Source organism: Bufo gargarizans, chromosome 2 (assembly GCF_014858855.1).
Source record: "Bufo gargarizans isolate SCDJY-AF-19 chromosome 2, ASM1485885v1, whole genome shotgun sequence".
Classification (NCBI taxonomy): domain Eukaryota; kingdom Metazoa; phylum Chordata; class Amphibia; order Anura; family Bufonidae; genus Bufo; species Bufo gargarizans.
This window is the reverse complement of record NC_058081.1, coordinates 273,452,328-273,473,096: the sequence shown is the minus strand read 5'-3', so window position 1 is coordinate 273,473,096 and position 20,769 is coordinate 273,452,328. Positions and strand designations below refer to the sequence as shown.

The following is a 20,769-nucleotide window of genomic DNA, read 5'->3' as shown; positions in this document are numbered from 1 at the left end:
ATAGTGCCAATCAAACCATCATCTCATCCCCCCAAAAAATGAGCCCCTACGCAAGACAGTTGCCCAAAAAATTTATAAAACTATGGCTTTCAGAATGTGGAGACACTAAAGAATTTTGATTATAATGCTTTGTTATGTAAAACTGAAGAAATAACCAAAGTAGTCATATTTGGTATTGTCACGTCCGTGACAACCTGCTCTATAAAAATACCACATAATCTAACCTGTCAGATGAATGTTGTAAATAAAAAAAAAACAGTGCCAAAACAGCTATTTCTTGTTACCTTGCCTCACAAAAAGTGTAATATATAGCAACCAAAAATCATATGTACCCTAAAATAGTACCAACAAAACTGCCACCCTATCCCGTAGTTTCACTTTTTTGAGTTTCTACTCTAGGGGTGCATCAGGGGGGCTTCAAATGGGACATTGCAGCTTAAAACTATCCCAGTGAAATCAGCTTTCCAAAAAACCATATGGCGTTCTTTTCCTTCTGCGCAATGATATGTGCCCGTACAGCAGTTTACGACCACATATGGGGTGTTTCTGTAAACTACAGAATCAGGGCCATAAATATTTAGTTTTGTTTGGCTGTTAACCCCTGCTTTGTAACTGGAAAAAATGGATTCAAATGGAAAATCTGCCAAAAAAGTGAAATTTTGAAATGTTATCTCTATTTTCCATTAATTCTTGTGGAACACCTAATGGGTTAACAAAGTTGGTAAAATCAGTTTTGAATACCTTGAGGGGTGTAGTTTGTAAAATGGGGTCATTTTTGGGTGGTTTCTATTATGTAAGCTTCACAAAGTGACTTCAGACCTGAACTGGTCCTGAAAAAGTGGGTTTTAGAAATTTTCAGAAAAATTTCAAGATTTGGTTCTAAACTTCTAAGGCTGGGTTCACACTTGAGCGTTGCGCAAACGCGCGTTTTACGCGCGTTTTTGACGCGCATTTTTATGCGCGTTTTTGTAATAGTAAACGCGCGTTTGACGCGCGTTTGTGTGATTCACTACAGTGTCCTATGGCCACAAACGCCCCAAAAGTCGCTCATGTACTTTTTGGAGCGTCGGGCGTTTTACAGCGCGATCGTACGCGCTGTAAAACGCCCAAGTGTGAACCATTCCCATAGGGAATCATTGGTTTCTCCTTGTTGAGCGTTTTACAGCGCGTAGGAACGCGCTGTAAAACGCTCAGGTGTGAACCCAGCCTGAGCCTTGTAACATCCCCAAAAAATAAAATGTCATGCCCAAAATGATCCAAACATGAAGTAGACATATGGGGAATGTAAAATAATAACTATTTTTGGAGTTATTACTATCTATTATAAAAGTAGAGAAACAGAAATTTGGAAATTTGCTAATTTTTCAAAATTTTGGGTAAATTTTAGTATTTTTTTATAAATAATTTTTTTTTATTTTTTACTCCATTTTACCAGTGTCATGAAGTAGAATATGTGACGAAAAAACATTCTCAGAATGGCCTGGATAAGTAAAAGCGTTTAAAAAGTTATTCACACATAAAGTGACACTGGTCAGATTAGCAAAAAATGGCCTGGTCCTTAAGGTGAAATATGGCCGTGTCCTTAAGGGGTTAAAAGCAGATAAAATCAAATTTGGAAAATTGGAAATTTTGTTACATTTTCCCACGAAAAATAAAAAATATTCTACTACCTGGATCTGAATACTTTTTTAATTGCATGTAATTAAATATTCAGTATAGCCACAGAGATAGGCCTCATGTACACGAACGTATTTTATTTCCATGTCCGTTCCGTGTTTTTTTTTTGTTAGTTTTTTATTTTATTTGTGGACCGTATGCGGAACCATTCATTTCAATCTGTCCGCAAAAAAAACAGAAGGTACTCTGTGTGCATTCCGTTTCCGTATGTCTGTATTTCCGTTCCGAAAAAAATAAAATAAAATAGAACATGTCGTATTATTGTCCGGATTACAGACAAGGATAGGACTGTTTTATTAGGGGCCAGCTGTTTTATTCCGCAAAATACGACGTCATTCGTATTTTTTCCGGATCAGTTTTTTGTGGACCACAAAATGCATACGGTTGTGTGCATGAGGCCTTATTAAATAAAATGTATCTGTATCTTTCTTAATTATTTGACCTGCCCACTGAGAAGGTCGCACATGCTCAGTTTCATCCTTCAACTGCCTCCTGAGCTGTGATAGGGAGAGCTGAGACACGCCCCCTTAGCTGCAGTAGAAAAGACCCTTCCATTGACCTGTCAGGTTGATATAAATCTAGCAGAGCAAAGAATGGGGAGATCTCTGGATCCATGTGAGGTAAAGGGCTGGTTCTAGCTTTCTTAGACAGAGATTGTCATGTACTATTGTATATGATGTCAGAATTTTATTTTGTACATTAGTTATGGGATAACCCCTTTTAAGTTTAGTTTTCTTTTATAAATAAAGATTAACATTAGCATAAAGTACAATGTGTCATGAAGCAACGTTCTCAGAATCTCTTGGATAAGCAAAAGCATTCTAAAGTTATTGCCACATAAAGTGACACATGTCAGATTTGAAAAATGGAAGGCCAAAGTTGGCTTCGACTTGAAGAATTATGAGAATTGCCAAAGCTGAAAGCACAGTCTATGGTTTTATAGTGAAATGTGACATTTTTAATACACTTATCTGCTGGAATTCTTTGCTGCTGGTTTCAGTTAAAACTTTCTTTAGAATTATCCGATCCAAGCCTTTCTGGAGCGGCTTGTTCCACAGTACGTTACTTTCTGTATTCGCGGTTCAGGAGTGTGTGCAAACTCTGCTGCCAAACCAGATTGGCTGAAATAACGCGGCACTTGGACGGGCCTGTCTATGCTGATGTATGTCAGCTGCCTCGTTGTGTAATGTTTGTAGGTTCACGTCACCTCCACAGTCTAGTATACACTAACCACCCAAGGGTGACTGGATCTCATTCTTTAAGAGGTTGCACCCACACGTCGCATCACAAACTATTTGAGCATCACAAAAAAAGACACCTTTATTTTCAGATTGTATCTTCTATGTCATAAAGTAACTTGTTGCCATAATATATATAGATAGATATATACATATATAATGAGCACCACCCTGCACGAGGGTATAAACTATCATGGATTGTCCTGACACATAGTTACCTCCCAGATCCTTAACAAGATACCTTAAAGAGGACGTGTAATGTCCTCAGAGAAATACAGCAGGCTACATACTCCAGCCCCCCCCCCCCCCCCCCCTTCCAGCTGCTTTTGCCTCCTGATAGTAGTGAATTGTCAGTGAATATAGAAGTATTGCAGTGTATTACTCAATCACATGTCCAAGTTCCATAGGGCGGACTAATATTGTAAAATAAAGGAAGTGTTAAAAAAAAAATATTAAAACATTTCACTTATAGAATATTTAATTTTATTTATTTATATATATATATATATATATATATATATATATATATATATATATATGTAAAAACGGGCAGCACTCCAACAGATTAAAAAAATAGAAAAATACTTTATTCACCCACAAAGGTCATGCGACGTTTCGGCTCTACACAGGAGCCTTCCTCAAGCAGTGTGTACAACCCAAATGCTGAACATGTATAGTGTAGTGCCAAGTTACAATGTTTTGCACATCAGGTGAACTCATTCAATAGCAATTTAGTAAATCATCAAAGTATACAGTGCAATACAAATATAAAAGAACTATGAAAAAGAAAAAACATACATAAGCAATGTTGTGTAATCAAAATACCCATAATTTGACATAAAATACATTTGTGATTACAAAATATAGTTATCTCCATACAATAACACATGATTAATATTAGTAGCTGTACCAACTGTGATCAATTCATGAAATGTTGATTCAATAAAGTGTCAGGTGCTTACTATATACGAGATGCGCACGGATAATGAAGGAGGGAGCCCGGCCATCATCCACATTGAAGTGTGCCTAGAGCTCAACTGCGCATGACCACATGACGTTTATTTCGTATTTCCGGGTATCCCTGTCTTCGTCATGCGGCGCATAAGCTTTCAAGCCACAGTGTCGATTCGGCCATCTTAGATGAGGGTGATGTCAACCCATCACCAAGCGCAGGTACATAACCTATCAGGAAGGTCCGGTATATTGCAGGATCAGGGTGGTAATGACATACACATATATATATATATATATATATGTATGTGTCCTATGTCTATAACGGTGGCTAAGTGGGATCGGATGAAGGCTACCGCAACATGAACGAGGCGGAGTCTCTAGCCGTGACCAAAGAGCGACTACGTCACTGCATAAGGATACAGGGTCGTACCGCATCAGTGGACAAAACCCACCTATCACCACACTTGGGTGAGGGTTCTCCTCATGACCACCCACCATGCATCTAATGGACCATGGCTGAAAAGAACCATGTACCAATTTTTTAAAATACAAACAATTTCTGCGCATTGTGGCTGCACAACCCCATATGAACGCAGTACCAGTTCTCATCTCCTCCACTTCCGCAACGCATCATCAAAAAAAGGGGGGGGGAATTAAGAATTGAAAAAACATATAAGGACTTATAACATAAATAGGGATCTGTGTTTTGTACACACAAATCGCATAATAAACACATGCAAAGGGCAAACCACACGCCTAGCCAACCCCAACTTTGTAGTCCACATTCAGACCATGCGGTTTGAGGGAATCTAGTGTATAGATCCATTTCAACTCCCTTTTTTTTTTTTTTTAAAAGGTTAATCCTATTACCGCCTCTCCTGGGCATTGGTACAAAATCAATGATGCAACACTTCAAATCCTTTTCTGTATGCTTTGAATTAACAAAATGTTTCAAAACTGGTAAATCCAGTTGTTTCTTCCTAATACTGAGTCGGTGATTATTGAAACGTGTCTTAAGATCAGTAGTTGTCTCACCGACATACACCAGATTGCAAGGGCATACAATTACGTAAATGATGTAACTGGAGTCACAAGTCAGATAGTGCCGTATCTGATATGTAGCCCCAGTTCGGGGGTGTGTAAAGGTCCTACCCTTAAGAATGTACTTGCAATTTACGCAAGACAAGCAGGGGAAACAGCCAACGCTGTTGCCTGTAAGTGTCAATTGTCTTGCTATTTTCAAAGTGCCCACATCGGCCCTCACCAGTTGGTCTCTGATACTCCTAGACCTTCGGTAGGACATGATAGGGGGAGATTGAAACTCCTTAATTGCATTATGGCAACCGCCCAGTATGTTCCAATGACGTCGGATAATATTACCTATATCTGTGCTTTGTTTGCAGTGAGTTGAAATAAAGGGAATCCTGACCATTTGTGTTTTTCTCTTTAGGATATTGTCCCTGTCCAGACGCGCGACCAATTCCTTCTTTTCTTTCAATAGTTTAATTGGATAGCCTCGTTTCTCAAATTTGTACATCGGTGTGTCTAACATACTGTCAGCTGTTACAGGGTCTGAGACGATACGTTTGGCCCGCAAGAACTGAGAGTATGGAAGAGATCTCACCATAGATCTAGGGTGATTGCTGCTATATGTCAACAGCGTATTCCTGTCGGTCGGCTTGGTGAACAGTTGCGCTTAATGAATTGAAACACTATCGCAAGCTTACAATTAAGGCCGCTGATAAAGGCAGTGATGTGGTCGTGTTAGACACCCATAAATACATTGCCGAAATCATGCGGCAATTGGGTGATAACACCATCTACAGACACATTGACTCTGACCCTAGGTTCAAAATTGTTGGGCTCATTGAGAGTGTATTAACCAATGCTTTACATGCGGGGATCATTGACGAGGGACTTGTGGATTTTCTCACTGTGGCACATCTGGTCACTCCCGTGATTTATGTGTTGCCCAAAATCCACAAGTCCCTCGTTGATCCACCTGGCCGCCCCATCGAGTCGGGCTCTGACTCGATCTTTAGTCATATTGCTATCTTTCTTGATAGGTTTCTAGGACACTACTGATTTCTTGCTCAAACTGCAGATGATTGATCTGGTGGGTGTACAAGGAGTGACATTGGCTTCTTTTGACGTCACCTCACTCTACACCTCAATAGATCACCAGAAAGGATTAGCTGCAGTTTCCTCTATGTTGGAAAAATCATCACTTACGCATTATTCCCAACAATTTATTACATCACTATTGGAAATTGTGCTTTGGTATAACTATTTTTTATTTCAAGATTCTTACTACATCCAGGAACAGGGCGTGGCGATGGAGTCCAATGTAGCCCCAACGTACGCCAATATTTTCATGCGTCGATTTGAGGAGGATGTCGTCTATGGAAGCCACCACTTCAACATGTTAGGGCGTGGTGGCGGTACATAGACGACATCTTCCTCATCTCGACTGGTGACGTTGAACAGATCCATGATTTCCATGGATTCCTTAATGTAGTCGACAATGCACTACAATTTACTTTGGTGCATTCCCATGTAGAAATGCAGTTTTTGGATACACGGGTGATCCTGTCGGATGGCAGGTTGCAGACAGAACTGTTCACCAAGCCGACCGACAGGAATACGCTGTTGACATATAGCAGCAATCACCCTAGATCTATGGTGAGATCTCTTCCATACTCTCAGTTCTTGCGGGCCAAAGGTATCGTCTCGGACCCTGTAATAGCCGACAGTACGTTAGACACACTGATGTACAAATTTGAGAAACGAGGCTATCCAATTAAACTATTGAAAGAAAAGAAGGAATTGGTCGCGCGTCTGGACAGGGACAATATCCTAAAGAGAAAAACACAACAAACACAAATGGTCAGGATTCCCTTTATTTCAACTCACTGCAAACAAAGCACAGATATAGGTAATATTATCCGACGTCATTTGAACATACTGGGCAGTTGCCATAATGCAATTAAGGAGTTTCAATCTCCCCCTATCATGTCCTACCGAAGGTCTAGGAGTATCAGAGACCAACTGGTGAGGGCGGATGTGGGCACTTTGAAAATAGCAAGACAATTGACACTTACAGGCAACAGCGTTGGCTGTTTCCCCTGCTTGTCTTGCGTAAATTGCAAGTACATTCTTAGGCTAGTTTCACACTAGCGTTCGTCGGTCCGCTCGTGAGCTCCGTTTGAAGGAGCTCACGAGCGGACCCGAACGCCTCCGTCCAGCCCTGATGCAGTCTGAATGGATGCGGATCCGCTCAGACTGCATCAGTCTGGCGGCGTTCAGCCTCCGCTCCGCTCGCCTCCGCACGGACAGGCGGACAGCTGAACGCTGCTTGCAGCGTTCAGCTGTCCGCCTGGCCGTGCGGAGGCGAGCGGATCCGTTCAGACTTACAATGTAAGTCAATGGGAACGGATCCGCTTGAAGATGTCACCATATGGCTCAATCTTCAAGCGGATCCGTCCCCCATTGACTTTACATTGAAAGTCTGAACGGAACCGCTCAGGCTACTTTCACACTTAGAATTTTTTCTAAGTTATTAATGCAGACGGATCCGTACTGAACGGAGCCTCCGTCTGCATTAATATGATCGGATCCGTTCAGAACGGATCCGATCGAACGCTAGTGTGAAAGTAGCCTTAAGGGTAGGACCTTTACACACCCCCGAACTGGGGCTACATATCAGATACGGCACTATCTGACTTGTGACTCCAGTTACATCATTTACGTAATTGTATGCCCTTGCAATCTGGTGTATGTCGGTGAGACAACTACTGATTTTAAGACACATTTCAATAATCACCGACTCAGTATTAGGAAGAAACAACTGGATTTGCCAGTTTTGAAACATTTTGTTAATTCAAAGCATACAGAAAAGGATTTGAAGTGTTGCATCATTGATTTTGTACCAATGCCCAGGAGAGGCGGTAATAGGATTAACCTTTTTAAAAATAAAAAAAAGGGAGTTGAAATGGATCTATACACTAGATTCCCTCAAACCGCATGGTCTGAATGTGGACTACAAAGTTGGGGTTGGCTAGGCGTGTGGTTTGCCCTTTGCATGTGTTTATTATGCGATTTGTGTGTACAAAACACAGATCCCTATTTATGTTATAAGTCCTTTTATGTTTTTTCAATTCTTAATTCCCCCCCCCCCCTTTTTTTTAGATGATGCGTTGCGGAAGTGGAGGAGAGGAGAACTGGTACTACTTTCATATGGGGTTGTGCAGCCACAATGCGCAGAAATTGTTTATATTTTAAAAAATTGGTACATGGTTCTTTTCAGCCATGGTCCGTTAGATGCATGGTGGGTGGTCATGAGGAGAACCCTCACCCAAGTGTGGTGATAGGTGGGTTTTGTCCACTGATGCGGTACGACCCTGTATCCTTATGCAGTGACGTAGTCTCTCTTTGGTCACGGCTGGAGACTCCGCCTCGTTCATGTTGCGGTAGCCTTCATCCGATCCTACTTAGCCACCGTTATAGACATAGGACATATATATATATATATATATATATATATATATATATATATCATTACCACCCTGATCCTGCAATATACCGGACCTTCCTGATACGTTATGTACCTGCGCTTGGTGATGGGTTGACATTACCCTCATCTAAGATGGTCGAATCGACACTGTGGCTTGAAAGCGCATGCACCGCATGACGAAGACAGGGATACCCGGAAATACGAAAGAAACGTCATGTGGTCATGCGCAGTTGAGCTCTAGGCACACCGGATCGCACGCTTCAATGTGGATGATGGCCGGGCTCCCTCCTTCATTATCCGTGCGCATCTCGTATATAGTAAGCACCTGACACTTTATTGAATCAACATTTCATGAATTGATCACAGTTGGTACAGCTACTAATATTAATCATGTGTTATTGTATGGAGATAACTATATTTTGTAATCACAAATGTATTTTATGTCAAATTATGGGTATTTTGATTACACAACATTGCTTATGTATGTTTTTTCTTTTTCATAGTTCTTTTATATTTGTATTGCACTGTATACTTTGATGATTTACTAAATTGCTATTGAATGAGTTCACCTGATGTGCAAAACATTGTAACTTGGCACTACACTATACATGTTCAGCATTTGGGTTGTACACACTGCTTGAGGAAGGCTCCTGTGTAGAGCCGAAACGTTGCATGACCTTTGTGGGTAAATAAAGTATTTTTCTATTTTTTATCTGTTGGAGTGCTGCCCGTTTTTACATATTTTTGTATTCATCTGGATTTGCTTATATCCACATTGGGCTGGTGCACCCTTTACCTATTTTTCATCGAAGACTGTGCTGCCAATCCTTTTTCTTCATATATATATATATATATATATAAAACACTACAGAACAGAACACATAATTGGTATCTCCATAACTGTAATAGTGTGGACTAATCTTTTTTTTTTTTTTTTCCACAACTGTAAAAAAAATGTAAAGTTTTATGTACCTTGAAATGGGACCAATGAAGACTATAACTCTTACCGTAAAAATTAGTTAACTGAAAGTTTTATAAGGCCTATTTAAACAGTTTTTATTATAGTAAAAATCCTATAAATGTATTACAGCTATAATTGTAATGACCTGCAGAATAAAATTTAACATGTCATTTATACTACATGATGAATGCAGTAAAAATAAAACTTGAAAGCAAAGATGGACTTGATGTTTTTTTTCCATCCCTATTCCCTCCTTCTAAACAAATTAATAATGTTTTTTTAGTATATTCAGTTAAATGGTTCCATAAAAAAAAATGCATCTTACTCCACATACGTAAATATAGACTTATGTGGTTACATTGATGGAAAAAACAAAGTCCATTTTTTAGAACACAGTGATTAAAAAATAATTAAACATTAAGCTATAGTATCTGAAAGTAGCTCATGTTTGATTTTACAGTATTGTTTTATCCTTGTTTTCCACTGTTCAGCGGTTTAGCTTGTTTTAACATTGGTTACCTCTATCTGTAGAGTATTTTCTAACAGCGACTACCACACAACCCCAAAACATTACCAAACCACCCTTAGTGCTGGTTTCACATGAGCGTATTCCTAAAATGCTGTTATTTTAAGTCATTAGGGCCACAATCAGGCTAGGAATGTGACCATAAGTCTACATGCACAAGACCGTATGTGTTTTGCTGTCTGCGAATTGCTGATCTGCAAAAAAAAAACTGATGATATCCGTATGCCATCCTTTTTTTTTTTTTTTTTTTTTTGCGGATCTATTGTAACCATGCCTAAAACGGACAAGAATAGGACATGTTCTATTTTTTTTTGCGGGGCTACGGAGCGGACATACTGATGCGGACAGCACATGGACCCATTGAAATGAATGGGTCCGCATCCTATCTGCAAAAAAAAACTGAGCGGACAATGTTCGTGTGCATGTAGCCGTATACTTATACTCGTGAAAAAAACTGTAATCGTCAAACAGTTTATTCTGCATTTTATCAGACGACAGTGATGATGATTTTCATAGATCTACATACAAAAGTTAACAGGAGAAAATGAATTAATAAAATAAGCAATTTCCTGAAATTACTTCATTGGCGTGCTGTCTCCAATATATTTAAAAGTGTAGGTGGAGGGAGATCACCCTTGGGAAGTGCACCCCTATAAGCCATCTGGACGAGTGCTGTGGCCACCATTTTGCTTCAAAGTTATCAGGAGGAACATTTAACCAATATCATGTTAGCGCTAGGAAAGCAGTACAATCCAATGGTGGTCAGCTGCTCCTGCAGGTTCTTGACAATGGTGGTCAGCTGCTCCTGCAGGTTCTTGACAATGGTGGTCAGCTGCTCCTGCAGGTTCTTGACAATGGTGGTCAGCTGCTCCTGCAGGTTCTTGACAATGGCGGTCAGCTGCTCCTGCAGGTTCTTGACAATGGCGGTCAGATTCTCCTGCAGGTTCTTGACAATGGTGGTCAGATTCTCCTGCAGGTTCTTGACAATGGTGGTCAGATTCTCCTGCAGGTTCTTGACAATGGTGGTCAGATTCTCCTGCAGGTTCTTGACAATGGTGGTCAGATTCTCCTGCAGGTTCTTGACAATGGTGGTCAGATTCTCCTGCAGGTTCTTGACAATGGTTTGGTGCATTTGTTTTACCTACCTGACCATTAGTATTCCTCCGAAAAACTACGTTTATATAATGTTTCGTTGTACCACAATCCACCGTGCACTAGAATTCACCATTTTGAATCTATTCCCCTTTTGATGCATTCTTTCATTTGTCTTGGCAGAGCTGATGGCACACTGGTTCCTAAAATAAACTAATTAAAACTGACAATGGAAGGTTCTTGGTGGTGCTACAGATGTAACCAGTGTCATCTTGACTTCAGGTGCACCAGGATGGTCACTTTAACGTGATTTTGTTATATTACTTTAATGTGATGTTTATGCTAAGCCAGTCATGATAATGTTGGGTACACCTGTAGATGTATTACTATAAATAAATAAAAATTCCCATTTTTCTTCTACATTAAACGTTATTTACCCGTGTCCGTAACCCGATCTGATTTATTTCACATAAATGCTTGCTCTTTCATTTTATTTCTTGACACACACTGTGAGGAATGTATTTTTGTACACCACTATGTTAAGTCATATGGTCATATGATGAAGTTGATGTGTTTTGAAATGACTGGAATTGGAATCCTGTCAGTGTGTCTAGAATTCTCCAGTCACCGTGTACTAGTTGTCCTCGTGTAAAAAGGTCCTTTTATTTCTATGCTTTTATTGCACTTCCTACTTCTTCAAGAAGGGAACATTCTGATCATTTTTGTTTTCCTATTTACCGTACATATGGCTCTCTGCCCGCAAGGAGCTCATCCCAGTTTGATGCCTTGTTGGTGTCCATTGTTCTCCTTAGAATTTGAAGGAAATAAAGTATCATGATTTCTAAACCATTTCAGCTAAAAATCTAAATTCAGCACTCTGGCCTAATTAATCATCAGACACAGGAAGCCTGTGTGACATCCTTTTCCTTAAATTTCAGGTGTGCTGGTTATGTAGTAACCTGGTTATAAGCCAAATGGTATTCCTTTACCATTATAATGTACTACTTGTATGCACACCAAGGAAATTGTACAGCATTAATATTGGTTGAATTGTGATGCATATATTTGTATGGTATTCACATTGCATTGCAGTTTATATATAGGCTTATACAGTATTAATCATTGTTATATATGTAAAATATACAAAAAAGCAACTGTATAGGGTTGCTGCTTACAATGCGAGAGACCTAGGCTTCTAGATCTGTTATACGTTATTTTAGGCAGTTTTAAACAAAAGATAATAAAATTGTGATAAAAAAATTATGACAGCCTTGTTTGGTTATTTCACATTTTGTTAGATTGTGGCCTTGTGCTAAAATAAATATCTAATTTTTCCCCAAAAATACTGGAATAAAAAGTGATTAAAAACGATAAAAAGGTATATACTGTACATTCCAAAACTGTGTCAATAAAACCAACAGAATATCCTGCAAAAAAAATAAAATAACAATTTGGCTCCACCTACAACATGGCGTCACTTTTAAATTTTTTTTTGTATTTTTTTTCTAGAGCCACTTTGAGTTCACAATCTGTCCCTGTTGGTCACCTCTTTTACCAAGGAAGTTCCCCCCCCCCCCCCCCTTCAGCCAGCTCTTGGAAGAGTCGGAACTTCTTCCATTTAAGTCCTCTTTCACATGAGCGACTTTTCTGTCCAGATGCAATGTGTGCAGTACTTCATTGGGTCATTTCAATGGGTCTGTGTACATGAGTTTTTCATGTATGCATTCAGGAAAAATTGCATGTTCTATATTGTGCGTTTTTCGTGCGGCACTGGCTCTATAGAAGTAAATGGGGCTTTTGTGAAATATGTAAGGCATCCAGATGCAATCCTGATGTAATGCATTTTTTACTGATGGTTGCTAGGAGATGTAGATTGTTATTCTTCAGTTTTTCTTCACACGCATGAAATGCATGCAATCCGGATTTTAAAAAAAATGCACACACTGAACGCAGTTGCAAAAAAAAAAAAAAAAAAATGATTGAACCTGCATGTAAATCCATCAGTTTTTCCTGAACAGATCCTGACACAATCCGTATCGCTCATTTGAAAGAGGCCTAAGAATTGTTGAAGGCCACTGTGCTGTTGGGAACTTTGTGCAACAGAAATGTTTTGAACCCTTCTTCAGCTATGTGTCGCTTCAAAATCCTGTCTCTGAGCTCTACAGGTTCTTTCCGCCTCATGGCTTTGTCTTTGCTCTAATATGCTTTGTCAGCTGTTAGACCTTATATAGGGTTGTATCTTTCGAAATCATGCCCAGTCAACTGAATTTTCCACAGGTTGACTCCAGTCAAGGTGTAGAAACATCTCAAAGATGATCAAGAAAAATGGGATGCCCCAAGAGTTGTCATAGCCAACGATCTGAATACTTATGTCCATGCTAAATTTAAGTTTTTCCTTTTTTAATAAAGTTGCAAACATAATATTTTTTGAAATTTTTACAAACAATAGGGATGCCAGTATACCACATATCATTGTACCATTAGATGGTAAGGATATGCAAAGCCAATAACTGTGTCCCAGAACCCCTTCCCAACCCCTAGCAAAGAGACGGTTATCAGGATCCTACCCGTATTACCACAAACCACCAAGGCTAACGATACAAATCCAGCACACCCAGGTCTAACGACGAGCCATAACCAAGTAGGGTACCCCACCCGCTGACCATAACACCTTCTTAGCTTCCCTTGCAGGACATTCTTGAACATAAAAGACTATCCAGGAACTCTACCAGAACTGCCTCCCATTGTTATAGGCGTAGTCAAGACTGGGGAGAGGAGGATCCATTTCTAGCAGAAAAAAACATTTATCCAACAATGTGTTGTAAATTTAAAAATATATTTCCTCTTTACATATACTTTGCCAGGAAAAAGGTGTGCTTTATTAACCCTGTTTAGGGAGTCATTAATAGAAGGAGGCTGTGCACAAATCCAATGCCATGCTATTAGCTTCTGGGCCTGGAATAGTAAATGTTGCACACTAAGGCCTCGTCCGCATTTTCCACGGACAACACACATACCTACTGGTTTAAATATATGTTCACACTTCAGTATTTTTTTTTACTGACCTTGGGTCAGTAAAAATAATCATGGAGACATGCACTACTTTGGGATATTAAGTGCAGATTGATGGGGAAAAACTTGTTTTTATTTTGGCACAAGGCTGTAAGTTAACAAAATGTAAAAAAATAAATTAAAAAAAAGTGAAAGGGTCTGAAGACTTTCCGAGTGCACTGTACACAGTTGCTTTGAGAATGGTGGTTATATAACACATGGTATTTAAAACATCAGTAAAATCACGAAGAAATGTGATTGGATATTTGTTTTGTGACCTGCATTAGGCTACTTTCACACTTGCGTTTTTCTTTTCCGGCATAGAGTTCCGTCACAGGGGCTCTATACCAGAAAAGAACTGATCAGTTTTATCCCCATGCATTCGGAATGGAGAGTAATCTGTTCAGTTTGCATCAGGATGTCTTCAGTTCAGTCGTTTTGACTGATCAGGCAAAAGAGAAAACCGCAGCATGCTACGGTTTTATCTCCGGCGAAAAAAAACTGAAGACTTGCCTGAACGCCGGATCCGGCATTTTTTCCCATAGGGATGTATTAGTGCCGGATCTGTCGTTCCGTTATGCGCATGCGCAGACTGAAAAAAAGGTGAAAAAAAAATAAATGCCGGATCCGTTTTGCCGGAACGACGAATCCGGCATTTCAAAGCATTTTTTCGACTGATCAGGCATTTTTAAGACTGATCAGGATCCTGATCAGTCTTACTAATGCCATCAGTTAGCATACATTTTGCCTGATCCGGCAGGCAGTTCCGGCGACGGAACTGCTTGCCGGATCTCTCTGCCGCAAGTGTGAAAGTAGCCTTACACGTATGATAAGTCCATCTTACTATGCTGCACGCTTCTGCTATTGGTGAGCATTGTAAAAAATAAAAATGACAGCCCGATCATGCTTAAAAAACTTTTGGTATATTCAGGTGGACCTCATGAGAAATATTCATGGTAGTGTCTAAGCTTCACAAAAAATGAAGGACATATGCTACAATGTGGATATGTTATAAATGAGGAGCATTTCATAGTTCTGAAGAAATGATCCTTTTCGAGTTGTAACTGTGGAATTAGGATCTGAAAATGTAGGACTAACTTGTCACTGTCTTCCATTTGTGTTCCTATGATGTAATCTGTTCCTTGAAGAATGATGGCAGTGAGAACATCACTCATATGACCGCTATTCTCACATCACTTACGCCTGTTGAAATATTAAAGTGGAACAATGTGACTTTCAAGGCCATTGGGGATATCTTGCAAAACTGGTAGAAATGGAATTATTCAGAAGATGTACAAGCTCTTGTTACATTAGATATGCAGGACACTACTCTGCAGCCTGTGTTAAATTATTCCACTGTAACTGATCAAATCCTACACACCCCGGTTTTATTCCTTAAATACATTTCAGACATCCATGATTTATGTACCAAAATAAATGCCATCTGTTAGCAAGACCCTGCCTCTCCCTATGAATAGGGGCCTATAGTCTTGTTACATCTTGTGGCTAAAATAAATCTATATGCTGACAGACAATGTGGTAATATGCACATCAAAGTCCAGTCCTGGGATTGTGGTGCAAATTCCAGTGTCTGTGCTCGGATTCCCTGATTGAAACCTCTCTTGGGGACAGATGACAACTCTCACCAGTAGGAAGTGTATAGACCTGAGTCGTGGCAGCCAAAATGTGAGGATTGCTTTTCTTCTATGCCCGCCAGTATGTATGCGTTTTACTGTCTTGGTTCTACCACATAATGACTGCAACTATGATCCAAACAACATGGACTAGGTGTTGCATATTACATTGTGTGTGATACTGTTCTAACGTATATTCTTCTCCGATAACTTCATTGTAGGTCGGTGTTAGATATTTAAAAATGACCAGTCAGCTCTCTAGACGTGATTGTTTTGGTAACCACTTGCATTCCCCATGTAATAACAATTCTGGAGCATCTGCTCTCATCTATAACTGTATGCTGTGCCGTTTTTCTCTTATTCCTCTTAGAGGTTTATGGATAAAGGTACAGTTGGGAGTTACCAGTTGAGGGTGTGTCCCGGCTGCTCCCAGTAGACAATGTGAGACACCCCACTGTAACCTCCATCTGTACCTTTTATCTGTAAACTTCAAGCAGCAATAAGAGCAGAACACCACAATACAGAGTCAAAAGAGTAGATGCTCCTGAATTGTCATTCCATGTGGAATACATTTGTTTACCTAAACCAACATGTCGGGGATGGAGACGGGTCCTCTTTAAGAATTTTTTATGTACCATGTTGTCTGTAAGAAAATGCTTTGCTATTGTATGATGCAGTATTCTTGAACTACAAGACTGATCTACCCTGTCTTTCAGCATTCAGAATGATTCCATACCCACTGGAAAAGGGTCACCTTTTTTACCCATACCCCATTTGCACAGAAACCGCCGACAGAGAATTACTTCCATGTAAGTACCTTTTTTCCTTCTGTTGAAGTTATCTGTAATGTTTTGCACCATGTATGTAAATTACTCTGCCAGAAGCCCCACTCTTAGCTAGAGTTTTGTGAATACCTGTGTGCGTCAGTCACTTGCATACATGGCAAGAAGCATTCAGATTTCCTAACTGTAAAGAAATAATATGTTTTGTATGAGACCTAAAGACACTGCAGTTTACAGGGCCTGCAAACAAGTGTTATGCTGTGCATTTGGAAAGTCGTCATATAGACTTTCACTTTTTTTCATATTTTGTGTTGCGGCTTTGCGGTAAAAATAAAATAAAAATTCCCCCATAAATCTACATGAAGTATGCCATAATGAGAAAGTGAAAACACAATTTATTAAAGGAAAAAGTAACATTTTGTATGGACAGAAGTATTCAGTCCCTTTGCTGTGACACTTGAAATTTTACTCTGGGGCCTCCCATTTTTTTATTTTTTTTTTTATTTTTTATCATCTTTGAGATGTTTCTAAACCTTGATTTGAAGTCAATCTGGGGTAAATTCAGTTGATTGGAAATGATTTGGAAAGACACAACCCTGTGTATGTAAGGTCTCACAGCTGACAATGCATATTACAGCAAAAACCAAGCCATGAAGAGGATAAAACTGCATGTAGAGCCCAAAGCCATGATTTTGTGGATGCACAGATCTGGAAAAGTTATGCTGCACTGACAGTTCCCTAGAGCACAGTGGCTTCCATAATTCTTAAATGGAAGAAGTTTGTAACAACCAGGACTCTTCCTAGAGCTGGCCACCCCTCCAAACTAAGTAATCAGGGGAGAAGGGGCTTGGTAAGAGAACCCAACAATCCCTCTGCCTGAGCTCCAAAAATCCTGTGTGCTGATGGGAGAAACTTCCAGAAGGTCAATCATCACTGCAGCACATGGCAGAGTGACCAGAAAGAAGCCTGCCTGGAGTTTGTAAAAAAAAATAAAAATATTATATGCCTAGCATTGATTCTAAGCGTTGTCTGGTGGGAACCAGGCACTGGTTCATCACCTGCCCAATACCATCCCTATAGTGAAGCATGATGATGAGAGCACCATGATATGGGGGTGTTTTTCAGTGGCTGGGTCAGGGAGATTGGTCAAGGTTAAGGAAAAGCCGAATGGAGGAAAGTGCAGAGAAATGAATGAAAACCTAATCCAGTGTACTCTGGCCTGAAGGCAGAGGTCACACTACATTTTTTGCAGAAGAGTAAAAATACTCCTCAAAAATGGTAAAGGGAGCACGAAAGTTGTAGTAATTCAAATACATAATATATAGGCCTACACTTGTTCACATCTGCGTTGGGGGCTCCGTTCGGGGACCTCTGTTGAAGATTCTATCAAAAAGACCGGACAAAAAAGCCTTGTATGCAGGACTTATTTGTCTGATAAAAAGACAGGATCCTGATCAGAAACTGAACGGACTCCATCATAGTCAATTGAGTCTGTTCAGCTTTGTTCCTGTCAGTTAGGGTAATTCCATATACATATCACATTTTTGTCATACGTTTAACGTACACAAAAAAAAGTATATGTTAACGGATGCCTCAGACAGATACCATACAGTGGCATCCATTCACCATACAGTTCCATTTTATTTATTTTTTTTACAAAGTATACATTGGCCTAATACTTTTTTTGCTAGACTTTGCATGATGGAAAAAAAAATATTTATATTTTTTTACAATGAAACTCTATGGATACAATATGGCATCTGTCTGAGGCATCCGGTAACATATAAGTTTTTTTCTGTACATTAAACGTATGACAAAAACCCAGCCTTATGTGCCCGATTCAGCACTTCTGTTATTTTTGTTGTTCTGCTCATCTAACAGAGCAGAACAACAGAAATAGTGGCAGTGTGAACGTGGCCTAAGAGGTGGCTATGCAGGGGACCATTACTGGTCTAAACATCAGGCAAGTACAGTCAAATATAGTGCATCTTCCCTGTACTTTATCACTTGGCTATAATGGCCTGCTGTGCATTCACTACACACAGTGTGATGTATGGAGTGCTGGGGGAGATGATCACACACTGCACTACATACATTACACACATCACACGCTGCGCTGTCACCTTCTACTGCATGTCCATCTTGATATTTGGGCTGTAGTTTTCCATCTTTTCAGCTCCACTGCTGCCATGTTTGCTGGGGTCCTCAGTCACAGCGCACCGCTCTTCTTACTACAGCAACAAGCAGAACTGCTCCCCCTGCTGCAGGGTACTATATTGCTCCGGCAGTGCACCCAAACCAACCAAGAACAAAGCTCCGTGCTGTAAGGAGCTTTGTTATTGGTTAGTCCAGGCATCGGCAGCATCGCTGCACTGCCAGTGTCATTCACAGTGCTCAATGAGCTGATGAATGGCGGGGAAAGGCGTATTGCTACCCGTCAGACTTTTTTCAGGGAGTAAAATGGCCTGAACAGGTGTCTATGATGCTTGTACAGGTGTTATTGCGACCTTTGGCTCAAGGTTCACCTTTCAACAAGCCAGTGACCCTAAGCATACAGCCAAGATAACAGGAGTGGCTTAGTAACCATTCTGGGAATGTGAGTGGTCCAGCCAGCCGAATATCCCCAAATCCAGGTGTGTAAACCTTGTGGCATCATGCCCAAGAAGGATGGAGGCAATCGCTGCAAAAGGTGCTTCAACTTAGTCCTGAGTAAAGGGTCTGAATACTTATCTGAATGCCAGATTATAGTTTCTCCTTCTCAATAAATTAGCAAAGGGTTTGAACATCCTGTTTTCACTTTATTATGAGGCATTGAGTCAGAATAATGGGGAAAATCAGAATTTTTGCACAAGGCCAAAGTGTGTGTGTGTGTGTGTGGGGTGGGGGGGGGGGTGAAAAGTGTCTGAGGACTTTCCTAATGCATTGTTTTATACAGGTATATGTAATTTTACACTCACCGTAATAGAAACATATCTGCGCTGATAAAACCCTAAATATTCATCTTCTTTTGCAGCATTTCACGAAGTTTCAGTATATCCAAAGAAAGAACTTCCTTTCTTCATACTCTTCACAGCTGGATTGTGCTCCTTCACAGCCATGTTGGCTCTTCTCACACATCAGTTCCCAGAGCTTATGGGAGTATTTGCAAAAGCTGTAAGTATCCACTTCCTAGTGCATTGTTTATTTTAGGGTACGTTTACACTTACGGCAGAGGATTCCAGCAGGCAGCTCCGTCGCCGGGACTGCCTGACTGTTCCGGTATTCTGGTCGCAAACAGATGGCATTTGTCAGACGGATCCGGATGTGGATCCGTCTGACAAATGCATTGAAATACTGGATCCATCTCTCCTTTGTCATCTGGAAAAACTGATCCGGTATTTATTTATTTTTTGCCTTTTTAAAGGTCTGCGCAGACCAGAAAGCCGGATCCGTTTGCCGGAACACTTAATGCCGGATCCGGCATTAATACATTTCAACATGCATTACAGCAAGTGTTAAGTATTTTCTGGCCGGAGAGAAATATACAGCATGCTGCGGTATTTTCTCCGGCCAAAAACCAAAAAACGCAAGAGGGACTGAACTGAATACATCCTGAACAGATTGCTCTCCATTCAGAATGCATTTTTTTTTCCAGTATTGAGCCCCTAGGACGGAACTCAACACCGGAAAAGAAAACCGCTAGTGTGAAAGTACCCTAATGCTCATAAACCCAGTCTGCATATTATGTATGGCTGGCAGCATATACACCATGATCTTTTACATATATGAATACAGGATCTGGCTGATCATATGTTATTTGTCCTTCACAGTTCCTGAGCACCTTGTTTGCACCTTTAAACTTTGTAATGGAGAAAGTGGAAAGCATACTCCCTTCCAGCTTGTGGCACCAACTGACTCGAATTTGAGGCTCCTGCAGCACTTACAGAACATCATGGCTGCCAGCAACAAAGCATGACCTGGAAAAAGAACTGTTCATGAATGGACTGTCTGTTCTCATATACAAACTGTTTTTGTTGTAAATTGGGAAAACCATTATGTTCAATTATATTTTGCCTTTAGAAAAAAAAAACACTTCTTTAAAATAAAGTTTTGTGTATGGCAGCAGAATGTTCCTCATCTGCCTCAGTCATGTCCAATTCCAGATGCCAGGGTATTTTAGTAGCCAATATCTAGGAGTTCTATAAATGTGGTTTAGGATCCATCACCTGACTCTTACGACATCAGTATGGCACAAGCAGTTACAAGACACCAGAACCGCTTAAACCGTAGAACATGCCAGTATTGACTGTCCCTTGGACTTTCTCTGGTCTCATTATGTGATAACATTGAATCACAGTGGAT

At 40.2% G+C, this 20,769-nt stretch overlaps 1 protein-coding gene across 3 annotated transcripts in view; it reads left to right on the top strand.

The window, feature by feature from the left end:
- ST7 (suppression of tumorigenicity 7) overlaps positions 1-20,552 on the top strand; it is a 129,465-nt gene extending 108,913 nt beyond the window's left edge. For all 3 annotated transcript variants that reach the window (XM_044277003.1, XM_044277002.1, XM_044277004.1), the window contains 3 exons: positions 16,363-16,455; positions 19,442-19,581; positions 20,238-20,552. In XM_044277003.1, coding sequence (XP_044132938.1) covers positions 16,363-16,455; positions 19,442-19,581; positions 20,238-20,333 — 329 coding nt within the window. In that variant the 3' untranslated portion in view covers positions 20,334-20,552. The remainder of the gene's footprint in view (positions 1-16,362; positions 16,456-19,441; positions 19,582-20,237) is intronic.
- Positions 20,553-20,769: the final 217 nt, after the last annotated feature.